The sequence below is a fragment of the Lampetra planeri genome, chromosome 37 (genome assembly GCF_965212315.1).
Source record: "Lampetra planeri chromosome 37, kcLamPlan1.2.h2, whole genome shotgun sequence".
Classification (NCBI taxonomy): Eukaryota; Metazoa; Chordata; class Hyperoartia; order Petromyzontiformes; family Petromyzontidae; genus Lampetra; species Lampetra planeri.
Window position 1 is genome coordinate 3,588,813 of NC_136143.1, and position 13,565 is coordinate 3,602,377.

The 13,565-nt window shown below is 45.9% G+C and overlaps 1 protein-coding gene across 4 annotated transcripts; it reads right to left on the bottom strand.

The window, feature by feature from the left end:
• Window positions 1-87: 87 nt before the first annotated feature.
• LOC144730929 (E3 ubiquitin-protein ligase rififylin-like) lies at window positions 88-11,348 on the bottom strand. Of its 4 annotated transcripts, none has more exons than XM_078611803.1 (8): window positions 11,266-11,348; window positions 7,763-7,976; window positions 6,914-7,048; window positions 6,427-6,564; window positions 5,138-5,203; window positions 4,276-4,468; window positions 3,488-3,517; window positions 88-2,783 (listed from the first exon to the last, which is right to left on the bottom strand). In XM_078611803.1, the coding sequence occupies exons 2-8, from the start codon at window positions 7,964-7,966 to the stop codon at window positions 2,605-2,607; spliced, it is 945 nt and encodes a 314-aa protein (XP_078467929.1). In that variant the 5' UTR covers window positions 7,967-7,976; window positions 11,266-11,348; the 3' UTR covers window positions 88-2,604. The 4 variants fall into 4 exon arrangements, with proteins under 4 accessions (XP_078467929.1, XP_078467926.1, XP_078467930.1 ...); XM_078611800.1 differs by having other exon boundaries at window positions 6,355-6,564; XM_078611804.1 differs by lacking the exon at window positions 3,488-3,517.
• Window positions 11,349-13,565: the final 2,217 nt, after the last annotated feature.

A 13,565-nucleotide genomic window follows, 5' to 3' on the forward strand; every position in this document is an offset into this window, starting at 1 on the left:
TCTTTTGCCTGTTTGTAGCACTGGATTTTGAGTTTGCATTACTGGAATCTGCAGGACTATCGGAATATTCAAGGAAATGCATTACAATACAGGACAAGTTTCCTTTATTAAAATGTAAATTACACAATGCATGTTTGTATAAAATGTACAAAATCACCATAGATCACCTGCAGCTTTTTTGCACCTGTTTATGTAAGGTCACTTTAAAGCCAGTATGTGAGGGGCCAGTTCTGTAGTCTTCCGTTAACAAATGCATCAGTTTACACTTCATTGCAAAAGTTGTACCTCTGCTTTACAATGAAGACACTAAATGATGCTGGAACCTGTTAGGTATCCACACTTTCCCGATCCAAGTAGTGATTTAAGCATTTGCAATAATCCATACGAGCTTTGACCATACTAAACTGGGCAATGGGACAACTGAGAGGGCCTGGCACTTGGCTATCTTTAGCACAGATGTACAGTGCAAGCACCAGGCATGCAGATCCAATACATGCTCGAGCCCATCACTCGCTGGCCTTTCAAGCCAAAGTTAAGAAAAAATATAATTTCACAGTCAAATCCGATGCACAGCTGTGGCTAAACAATTACATATTAATTTCCTTGCACATGCAATACAACTTGAAACACCAAGAGCAAAACTGACTTTACACATTCACAAGAACAATACTCTACAAAGATAAAATAAAGTTCAATTACATGTTCCAGTTACAGGGGCGCGAGTTAAAAGTTTACATCTAAAATTCTCTTTCGTTCACTTGTTACTACAATGGATACATCTAAAGAATGTTTAACTACGACTACTGCTAATTGGGTGTTGGACACTTGCTTTGATTTTACACACGCAGTTTTAGCAAAGGCTTCTTCATTGCATAAGGTTGCCTCTGCCAAATGTAATGCGAAATGCACGTCTGACACCATAAAACACACGATGCGGTATTTGGCACCAGCACAAATGGTGACAGTAAGTGAAATTGAACAAAACTACACATTTAAATTCTGAAAACTTCAGAGCATCTGTGAACACTTCACAAATTAAGACGATGGGGGTTGCCCTTATGGTACTTTACACGTTTTCTGCAGATGCCTGAATGTATGGTGCTCCACTCAAAACAGTTAAGGCTTATTTCAGAAATGAGATTCATTTTGTTCACGAGTCTTCGTAACTGCAGCACAAGAGACTTGATTCCACAGTCCGTGGTAGTCGTCAGCTGAACTACTGTCTTTGGGGTGCAAGCAAAGCCTTGCCGTCACTGCCCTGCAGTGCATCCCCCCCCCCCCCAGTCAGAACAATGCTTGCCCCTAGGTCAAATTACATTTGTAAACCATCAAACTTTGCTATAGGGTAAGTTACATACAGCTATCAGTTTTCTTACATTTTAATCCCTAAACTATGTACAGTCATCAAAACATTACTTGCAAATATGGCATTAAGCATTTTTTTCCTCGCGTTCTTTTATTTAACAAAAAACTCTTAGGAAAAGAATAAATACAGGATTCGTCCCCAAATTGGGCTTAATTACAACATGTATGCAGCAGTGGTAATACTACCATAAGGTGCTTGGATTTCAATGGTAACATACACGGTTACATACCCAAAAGCATTGGCTCTACTGCTGCTCATTACAAAACAATTTGGGCTAAAGTGCGTCACTCAAGCTTAAACCCTGGTTCTCCAGTTGAGCACAATCGCAGGCAAATACGCTCCATCTTGGGTTTTTGAAAGCAAAACTATAAGTTGAGTTTATGCCACTGTGGTTGATTATATTTTGAGCTTTGCCTGCAAATCCCCGGTTGGAGAAGATGGCTTGCTGGAAACACAAGTGCTACTCCAGAGGACACTCGGTAAACCTTTTACATGTTACCTGGGTTTAAAAAATGATGTTTTCCCATTTACAGATGAAGAATTGTACAACTGATGTCTGCCCTGATCAAAGCACCCAATTGCTCCCTCCGATAAGGCGTTACCATCGCTGTTACATTGGTCATCGGAGAGTGGAAAATGTGACAGCTGGCAGACACCTGCTGTTCCCAAATAGATAAGACATTGCAGCCTTGGTACTGTATATACAAGGGTTCGATGTTCATTGACATTAAAATGAAAAAAACACCACCGAGCTTCAGTCCAATTGTAGGTGCCACAACAACGGGCCAATGTGAAACTGGTGGAGGCCTGCACTTGTTATTCTGTATTGCTAAACTACAGCAATCACCTTCACAGATTGAAAACGAATTTCTTTAGAACTGCTTTTTACAATTCGTTTGTCATTTCCTCGCACCTCCGATGAGCATGGTTGGCTACGTACGGTGCGAAAGAAATTCAACGTATATACTAACAAATGTCAAAAAATCCAATGCAAGCTACCGCCTTATCGATATTCATTTTCCAAAAACGAAAGCTAAACAATGTATCGTGAAACAGATGTTATGGACGGTGGTTAAAAAATGGCAAGGAGAAACGTTTCATGGGTCAGGACTCGGCTTTCTGAATGCTACAACTGCCCTTCCACTTCACCTTAGCCCATTAAAGTATTTTCTCCACTGTCACCCACACTGTTCTTTATGCCCTTCGCCACATACACGACTCCCCAAGGATGGGCACTTTCAGGTCCTGAAGACGTGCACTGCCCGCACCACGTACTGCCGGCAGATAGGGCACTCGCTCATGCGCTTTCCGCACTTGGTGCACGTGACCATGTGGCCACACTCGAGCAGCACGCAGTCGATGGGTGCGTCCATGCAGATTTTGCAGGTGTTCTCATCCGGTGGCCCTCCGGTCAAGCCTGGAGTAAGGATGCAGCGGTTTTAACCATGGGTACATTATCCAGGGCTTCCACACTGCCCACGTTTCTCGTGTTAGCATTGTTCCAGACATCTGATGAAATGGCATGCAGTTGAGACATTCTTCACAATGCAATGGAAACTGCAAACAGCAGAGTTATGTAATACTTGACAATGAGAGACTTGTGAATAAGCTTCAGACTAGTCATGAAACTATTCATCCCCCCCCCATCTCGTTTCCCTGATTTTATTTTTCTGTCTTGTTATTACAGTTTGCTCCATTAGCCCACGTGTACCATTACTTTGATGTCTCATTTGTGAAAACATTTTCACAGGCATTATTTGATGCGTGTACCTTGCACAAATGCATGAGCAGAATTAATAGAACTATCATTACATGTCTCCTCATTAGCGTGATGAACAGGGGCACAGATTTTTTTTTCAAGTTTGCAGACTACTTTATCCACCACCTTTATTTCACCCTCTAGATCTGTTGCACACATATTTACAGACATCACTGATGACCTCGTTCAATTTGGTCCCAAGGTCAGAATTCACATGCAGACACAGAGACCAACACCACGCTGATTTACCCAAGTGTTCCTCTTAAGATTCGCCATTTCAATCAGTCATGATTTGCCCAGAGGAAAAAAAAAATCACAGCAGTTGGTTACAGCAGCAGAGTCATGCACGTAAGCCCACTCACCTAGCACTGCAGTTCCAACCTCCCCCGCTTCTGTTGCCAAGAATAAAAAAAAGAAACATTTAATGTACAATTGCTGAATTATGTATGAGGCCAAAAGTGTGATCCCCAGTGTAAAGGATAAGGATTTGTTTTTGATATAGCACTCTATACAGTGGGGCATCTCAACAGTGCTTTACAGCATGTCCCCATCTCACAAATTTGAAAGGGCACCCCTACTGGCAGTTGTCACTGAGCATAAGGTCACTCAGCACCTGGCCTGCAAACTGGCATTATTCTGCCAGTAGGGGGCGATAATTGCTGTCTAATTCAAATTAAATAATTGGCAGGTAATATTCAAATATGGCAAATTCTAAGTATAATATTTTATTACCACAACAATCACTGCTTTATACTTAAAATAAATGGATCAATCAGTCTTAATATTAATCCATAGAGATGAGCAAACAGCCCTATTAATGTCTATCCGCTCCACTAAACATCAAGTTCTGCAGGGATCATCGTTTTTCTACTCGGGTTGCGGTATGAGTGACCACCAAAGCTATAGGTGGATGATTGCTGGGTGTGGATAGATCAGATACGCAAACCAAAACAGTTGTAATTGCCAGTCAAGTCCCATGTTGATGTTTAGCAGGAAATTAATTATATCCAGTGGGTTACGGAGGTTGTATTTTGGCTTTGGTCCGCATCACACCGCGACCCTTTTCTTTTTTTATCACCGACTGAAACCGCAAGTCTGTCCACGCTCTCAGGCGGTCGTAGTGAGGGCGGGGAGGCTTGGGGGACATTACCTGTCTTGTCGAGTTGCCGGGTGTCGCGGTAGAGGCGGCGCACACGCTCCTCCAGCTCCCAGCGCTCGCAGCAGCCCTTGTAATCGACAAAGTTGCGCCGCAGCAGCGTCTTCATCTCGCGCACCGTGAGCGAGGCGGCGTCGTCCTCCATGGAGAGATCCGACAGTGAGATGCGCAGCAGGCCCACCGGCATCTGTGCCATGCCACACACGCAGTGGCAGTGGGGTGGGGGGAGAGGTGGAGATTAATTTTTCTTATTCCGGTTTTCCAAACGAATTCAAATTATTTGTGATGCTAACTTTACAGTGGGTGCATAAGCACAAATAACAAAACACATTCATCAACGACAGTGCAGTAAAAGTAAAAAAAATTGATACAATGAGCTTCTTCATAGCACATATAGAGGCGAGAGATTAAGTAAATAATCATTGAAGACTGCACATTTTCCGCTATACATAATGGGCCCTGGGAGAAATTTTATTTTAAGAACATTTCCAGATGAACAGTTTTAATTTAGTATATGAACAGACACCAATGAGTATTTAGAGTAAATTTCACAACCACTAACAAAGACACACATCCCCCATATAGCCTTAACAGAATAATTGGGCAAGTGCTGTTACCAAACATCTATTAAGGCCAGAACTACACAAGGGACTGGGTGGCCAGCACCACACCAGGCCGCCTTTGTCTCCCCAGTGCTGATGTTTACAGACCACATAATGCCGAGTCAACCTCGTGGAGGCCCAGGACCAGTACAGATATTCGCCACTTATGTTGGGCGGTGAGCAGGAATCTAACTTGCAGTGTGCCAACCACTAGACTACCAGTCCCCAACACATTCACTAATACACATACACACCTGTGTTTCTTCGTCTGCATCAATGTCTGCCACCAATGCATCTTCATCCCTCTCCACAGGCTCCTCCTGCCCAGTGCAATTCACAGGATATATGAGGGAAATTCCACTGTACAACTCAGCCACACATGGCTGGTTCGGCACAGCCCCGGCTAATACGGTGAAAGGTTATTTTTCAGCTACAGAAACCCAAGCTATGCCACTAATGTTACAGGCAATGAAAAAGTAAAGTTGCACGTATGTGACATGGTAAAGTTGTATCTTCATCAAAGTGTATTGATTTTTATTTCGATTTAAAGCTTTTGTGACTGCAGGGATTCATCTTCTTGGTTCTTTCGGTAAAGTCACGTAGAAAGGAAATAATAAATAATAAAAATACAATAATTCTCACGACGTTTCGGCCACAACGCAAGCAGCCGTCCTCAGGTGAAGAACAGGTCTGTCGAGAAGACAGCGTCTGTCTTCAGACAGCGTCTGTCTTCGTCGTGAGAATTATTTTATTATGTTTTATTTTTATTATTTCGTTTCTACGTGACTTTACCGAAAGAACCAAGTAGAAAAAGTGTATTGACTGACGTCATATATAATGAATGCATCATTGTCCCCACCCTCAGCCGTGCTTGGTCCTGGGCAATAATTTAATGTCTTGTGAGGCCAGAATATCACAGTTTGGTTTGAAAAATGGGTCAGTGTGATTGACAAGTCATGGCCAATCCAATCTCTTTGGTTAAACTCCCCTGTATTCATAAGCCAAGATCTACCGCTATAAAAAACATTTCAAAGCCACCTCTCCCAGGGGAAGCGCACCTGACTCGGTAGAATATTTTGGGCATGGAAACAAAAAGCAACCTATGATTTCAGCTGCCACTGTTAATATTCCAACAGAGGAGAGCACAATTACAGTTCAGGTTGACAATATGGTTCTATCCAGTGAATGTATCAGGTCCTTGAACCGATTACTTCTCTTCCACATTTAAAACCTAGCCATGCTGGGACCATGCTGGGACCATGCTGGGACCATGCTGGGACCATGCTGGGACCATGCTGGGACCATGCTGGGACCATGCTGGGGATACGGATATTTTGTCAGGCCAGAGTAGCACAGCTTGGTTCCAGCTCAGCATGACAAATAGCCAGTGGAAAACTACCTGTACTGAACTCGGTTCGGATGTGCAGTGGAAAATGGTTATATACAATCCTGGGGATGTAGTGGTGGGCACCTCAGGCTGCGGTTCTACGTGTATGAAGGGCTGAGTGCTGGCTGGCTCCGTCTGCCGCACTGGCAAGGTGACCTGCTCGTCTGTTGCCGTTGCCGGCACCGGCGCAACTGGTCGCCGGTGCTGTAGAACCAGCTCCACCAGCTCTTCCTTCTCTCGACACGTCTCCATGGCGATGCCGTGCAGAGAGAGGTAATCTCGGAGGTCTTTCACCTATACAGGGACCAGGGGCACACGGCCAGAAAGTCTCTCGTTATCTTGTGTCATTTGGAAAAAACAATTTACAAATGTAATGGTACCCTTTTGCTGCTGCTGTACTGTGGGTTTTGGTTGTTGCTTGTAAAACATAACTTTATCAATCAATTACGTAGTTATTTAAATGCATTATTGTAGCAGTATCCATTAAAACATGTAAACATTTCCTTGATAACATGGCGTTTGTGAACACAACAGAAAATGTATACGTTTCTAAAAGTACCAAAATTATGACTCTGTGCTCACCTACTTGACAGGTTAACAAACTCGGTGATTACAGAACAAGTGTGCTGGATGGAAGTCAAACCTTTGCCCTCATGAGGTTATCCTTGCTGAAGGAGGTGGAATAGAGGAGGTTGCATGTCTGACAGAGTAGCCCGCACGCTTCCGTCTGCTGCAGGCAGTCACTGCAGAAGGAGTGCTGGCAGTCTGTGCACGCTTGCTGCACACAAAGATGTCCACTAAACCCTCGATTCAGCAGTTATAGAAGGCTTACATATGCGACGCACACAAAAAACATCACAGATCACCCCCCATTCAGCCTTACAGGGTATTAGCACCAGAAATCGAATTGAGGGGGTGGCATGGCCAGCACCACACCCCTGGCAACCTGTTTCCCCAGTGTTGACGTTAACACACAGCAATTAATTGTTTAAGGATGAGTCAACTTCTGAGACAATGAGGATATGTTTATATTCCATTGACACTGTCAGCGAATTGTCAAGTGGAAACCAGGTTACACGAGGTTCGGAATCCGGTGTGCAAACCACTGTGCCACCACTCCCCAAATACACAAATTACATGATGAGGAACGACACTCCGTATGCCTCTTGCCAATCCGAAGCAGCACCAGTTAACAGGTACATAATCATCATCAGTCACCATAAATTCACTGGAGAATAAAAGCCTCCCCAAGCCATCACCATCTCTCATGGTACTGCAATACAAAAATCCACCTAGCTCCTGCACATGAGTCAATTAAATCGCTCCATATTCTTGGTGGACATCCAACAGGTACACTGCACACACAAATACAAGCGCTGGCCAGTACACACCATCTCGGGACCTATCCGCTCACCGTCACCACTTCTGGCACACTATCGACAGGTGTCACGCCACGCTATTGCGTCTTTTCCTTAATTTATCCGCGGCTGACCTGCATGCCTTGTTGCCGACACCTCCGGCAGCCGGGTGGCTGGGGAGTGGTGGCGGGATGCGCGGTTGGCGCAGGTGCGAAAATGGGGTTCTGGCACCCGAAGCGGCGTGACGACGAGCGGTTCATGGGGTGCGGGCGGACGTGCGGCGACGGGAAGCGAGTGTCGATGACTTCCTCCAGCAGACCGCAGCACGATGCTCCCATCTCGGCCCTCCTGTCGGACAAAGGATATTACCGCTTAGCAAATACAAAGGACGGTTGTCATCATTTGTCACATTAACACCGGTACAGCAGTGTGATTCACTCCATCGGGTTTTTCCCTCACCAGTAAAACGATTATATCTTTCATACTGGTTAACGTTTCCACAAAACTATACTTCCTGTTTATACCATTATACCGGTCGGTTGTATCGCATACTATCAATTTATTCATAAATCTTAAGTGAATTTAAATGACTTAATTGCAATTTCTGACCACTACAAAAAACACACAAACAGAATCACTGGATTCTGTTGCACCAGAAGCCACCATCATTGGCTTCCCCTGACAAAAATAAAAATCAATGAAGTCTCACAGCTGACAGCGACACATTGTGAGGGGGTCCCTACTGCCAGGGTAACAAGCAACAAAGTCCTGTCATTGTGCTCGTATTTGGCCCGCCACACTCCACTCCGACCTTTGGTTATGATAGACGTATCCACAGTGCCCAGGAAACAAGCACAACTCTGGCGTTCTCTCCAATGTGAGCTGGTGTGGATTAAGTTCTCACGTATGTGGTTTCACATCGTCCTGATCATCCCGATTAACTCCACTGTATGGTTTCCCTGGGCTCTATTACTCTATTAGCCAGCTTAGTTTGACCACAATTTCCACAGGACGCGGAAGGCTTGGGACGTAATTCGTCAAGCAAGGCCAGGTTCAGGTAAAAACCACCCCCCTGTGATACTGCAGCAATGACTGGAAAATCCAAAGACATTTAACCCTGGCCTGAGGCCGGGTTGTAGTAATACCCTTGGATGTTACACAAGTGCAGTTCACCGTGTACAATCGTTTTTCACAGAAATAAACTATTATCTGATATCGATATACACCGTCCTGTTTACCGTGCCAACTGTGAGACTGTCGTCACAGCAGGGTTAGATGTGCTGTGTCTGAGGACTTCCCCTAGCCGCTTCCCCTGTATTTTCGGTGATGGTGAATACAACGAGAAGACAGGATGACAACACATTTCCTGCGTGGCTGAGGATTAGTTCCACAGTCACTCGGGCTACACGGCTGCAGCTAATGCTTTCACCCCCCCCCCCATTCGCAGATGCCATTTGTGTGCGGCATCCTGTTGTCCTGTTGCGTCAGGTGCGACACAGGTGAAATTAGAGAGATCTGCCACAACCAGCTCGCACCGGATCTCATCGCCAGCTGGAAGTATGTCAGGTACATAATTGGGTAGGACGTAATTCAGACTGGGGGGTAGAATGTAATTCGGACTGGGAGCTACGTTTGTAGTAATGAAAGTCAAGTTAAACATTGTGTCAATAAGGCAGAGTAAATGAAGATGCATCAAACATGGAGTCAGACTGGAAATAATTATACTGATAGGGAGTCGGGCAGAGTAAGAGGATTGTGTAGGTATTATTTGAAGTGGAAAGGGAGGTAGTGACCATGGATGTAAGGTGAGCAGGGAGTCGAGAGAGAGAATCGGGGATTGTGTTTGGCAAGGAGTAAGACAGACTGGGAGTCAGTCAGGAACAAAGTAACTGGAACAGGTCATAATTGAAGCAGGGAGTTAATGGATCAGAGCTTAATTAAACAGACTTAAGCTGACAATAATTAAAATGGGTGAGGTAGGGGGGGTTAAATGAACAAGGGAGTCAGACAGGCAGGCAAATAAAAATTAAACTAGGGAATAAATGAAACAGTCAAGCAGGCAGATACCAGAAGCAGGGAGTTATTGAAGCAGCAAATACATTAATTAAAGAAGTAAATAAAATGGTTAATAATTTACGGCGGGGGAAGACTGGTAACACACTTTAAGCATGCCACTGTTTAAAGAAGACCTTCGGCAGATAACTGAATCCGGTTGACAATAAGTGAGGCAGGCAGGTGGATAGATAATTATTGAAGTTGGGCGTTCGTGACGCAGGGAGAAAGGCACGTAAAATTTAAACAAGCAGTGAATAACAGCAAGACGTTAGGCAATAACTGAAGGAGACAGACCAGCTATTATTAAATGACAATGCTGGGAGTAGTTTTCTCTCTCATAACCACGGCTTCCATGGCCTGTACGAGCTTCCCCTTACTACACCCGCAGCTACTGGGGGGGACCTCCCAACAACAATCACAGCAACAGCCACTACAGCAACAACACGATCACCACAACGAACTGATCACAATCACAGCAACAACCACCACGACAATATCATTAACATAAACAACCACATCTCTACAACGGCAGAAACAACCCCGACAGTAACTACGATCACTACTATAACAAACACAACAATAATCACAACATCAATGACAACCGCCACAGTAACAAGCAGCACAACCACAACATTCACAGCAACAACACCAACCACGACCACCACCAGCGCCACAGCAACAACAATCTAGATATCACGGCTAATAACCACCACCACCACAATCACAGCGATGACCACGACGAACCACACGAAACGCCACAAGAACAATCACAACCACACAACCATCACAACACTCGCAACAACCACAGCAACAATCACAACCACACAACCAACCGTCACAACGACAGCAACAATCACAACACAACCATCAACACACAACCATCAAAACACAACCACAGCACCAATCATAACCACAACAACCACAGCAACAACCACAAAACCAACCGTCACAACAACCACAGCAACAAACACAACAACCACAGCAACAATCACAACCCCAGAACCACAACAATCCAAACCACAACACTCGCAACCACTACGACAATCACAACCCCACAACCATCACAACACTCGCAACAACCACAGCAACAATCGCAACCACAACGACAATCACAACACTCGCAACAACCACAGCAACAATCACAACCACAACAATCGCAACCACAACCATCGCAACCACTACGACAATCACAACCACCACAACAACCACAATAATCACAATAACCACAACCACAACAACACTCACAACCACCACAACAATCACAATCACCACAACAATCACCACAACAATCACCACCACAACACTCACAACCACCACATCACAACCACAACCACCACATCACAACCACCACAACCATCACAACCACCTTTAACCGCGTTCGTGTTTAGATTCTCGCCGCGTCAACTTCCTCGTCTGCAGGCCCGGGGCCTCGGCTAGGCCGCTTCAGCTCTACGGCTCCTTCACCACCACCACCAAACGCCGTCACTCGTCGTGGTTCCTCTTGATTATTGTGTTGTTGCTGGTGCTGGTGATAGTGGTGGTGGTGGGGCAGGGTTTGACGGGTGCCCACACCGCCTCTCACCTGGAGCCGCGGAGCGAGAGGGTTCGAGGGCGAGAGACGGAGGAGAGGCGGCGGCGGCGGTGGCCTCCAGCAGGAAAACCCCGCGGCGTGACGTCACGCGGGGCGGGGGGGGGGTTGCGGGGGGGGGTTGCGGGGGGGGCTCCGGGGGGGGGGGGTTGCGGGGGGGGATGACAATGGTATGAATCGAGTTGGGGTGATGGAGACAATAGGATGAGTTCGGGTGATGTGTGGTGGAGACAATGGGATGAGTTCGGGTGAGGGGTGGTGGAGACAATGGGATGAGTCGAGTCGGGGTGATGGAGACAATGGGATGAGTTCGGGTGATGGGTGATGGAGACAATGGGATGAGTTCGGGTGAGGGGTGGTGCTGACAATGGGATGAGTTCGAGTCGGGGTAATGGTGGGGTGGTGGTGGTGGTGGAGCAGTAGGGTAGTGGTTAGTGTGCTGCACTACCGGACCCCTGGCAATCCGAGTTCTATTCCCGCTCACGGCCAACACCGGTGACGATTATCTGAACACGGTCTGGACATCCCCTAGGTTTACTCGGCCTCAAATGGGTACCCGGTGCAGTGTATAGTAAACATCGCCACTAGGGAGACAAAGGCGGTCGGCCGTGGTGCTGACCACCCACCCCTGTCGTGTGCGGTGCCGGCCTTCATAGGTGCTGCTCGCTAACAGCACTTGCCCCAACAGTCTGATAAGGCTATACGGGGGATCTTTGTCTTTGGTGGCGGCACTAGTAGGGTGTGATGTTGGTGATGGGGCTGTGATTGTAATGGTGGTGGGAGTGAGGACGGTATGGTTGATGGTGACTGTGAAGAGCTATGTTGCTGGTGACAAGGAGTGATGGTGCGGGGACTGGTGGGGGCTATAATATTTGCGGTAAAACGGTGTGTTGGGGATGGTGATGGGGGTAGAATGGTAGGGGTGGATTGTAGTGATAGGCTGTACTGCTCGTGGTGGTGATGGGTCTGTGATGGTTGTAGGGATGATTTATGGGGTAATGATCGTAGGGCGTGGAGATTGACGATATGGTGACGTTATGATGACGATGATGGGGGTGTAATGACGCTGTGCTGGTGGGGTGATAGTGTAGTGGTGGAAATAGAATGGTAGGAGTGGATTTATGATGGTTTGGTGGTGATAATAGGGATGTGATGATGGGGCTCATGGTGGTGGGACTCGGGTGGTGATGGGACAGTAATGGGGCTGGTTATGGAGATGGTGATGGGATTGTGATGGTGACGGTGGTTGTGGTAGAGGTGATTTTGATGGTCATAATGGAATTGGTGAGAACACTGCGATCAGAGTCATGGTGTCGTTAATCCGGGTGATTTTATTCAATAACTGAATTGTGACTCAGTGGTTGTTGGGGAGGGGTGAGATGATGTCTGGCTCATGTGGGTCATGGGATTGCACCAGTTGTGGGTTTACAGTCAGTCAATATGATGCATCTAAAATAAACCCATTGGGACGCATGACAAATCCAGTCTTTTGCAAGGGGGACATGGGATTTACAATGTCCAAAGCAACCCTTGGAATGGCACCGACACACACGAGGGTAAAAGTCGTTACAGCTCTCTTAAGGTCTCACAGGTTTTATGGCCTACCCTAAAACACATGTACAGCACAACCATGTAAACCTACGTAGTCATACGTGTTTTTAAGAGGCTTGCTATTCACTGCAGCAGACAAGGTTATGTATAATATCATTCCGTCGTTTGTACAGTTATAGTGCATCTAGATACATATTTGCATTATTACAGTTGGGTTTATATGTGCTACACATCCAAACTATTGTCGTAAAGGGGATTTCCTGCTCTAAATGAGCATTACTGTGGTTCTCGTCTCCTGATTACATGACGAGGCGGCTCAGATGACGGAGATGTGAGGGTCTTTCTGAGCCAATGGTGGCATTTCCTTATTCATATGGCGGGGGCGAATTTATCCATTTCACCACTGTCAACATCTACACAAAGTGGTACTCAATTGTATTTCACTGGCACCTATGTTGCATAAGCAGGTTAATAAACAGGGCTGTGGCATGAACGTATAGAGATGAACGAGGTCATAGGACAAGAATGTGTGGAGAGGACCAGGGAAATATACCCAACCATACTGGGGAAAATTCCAGGAAGAAAAATATATTTATTATTGAGTCAAGCTAACTTGATTTGAAGCTTTCGTGACTACAGGAATTACTCTTTGGTTCTTTCGGTAAAATCACGTAGAAAGACAATAAATTAAATTTGAATACGACGTTTCGATTGCAACACAAGCAGTCGTCATCAGGTAGAAC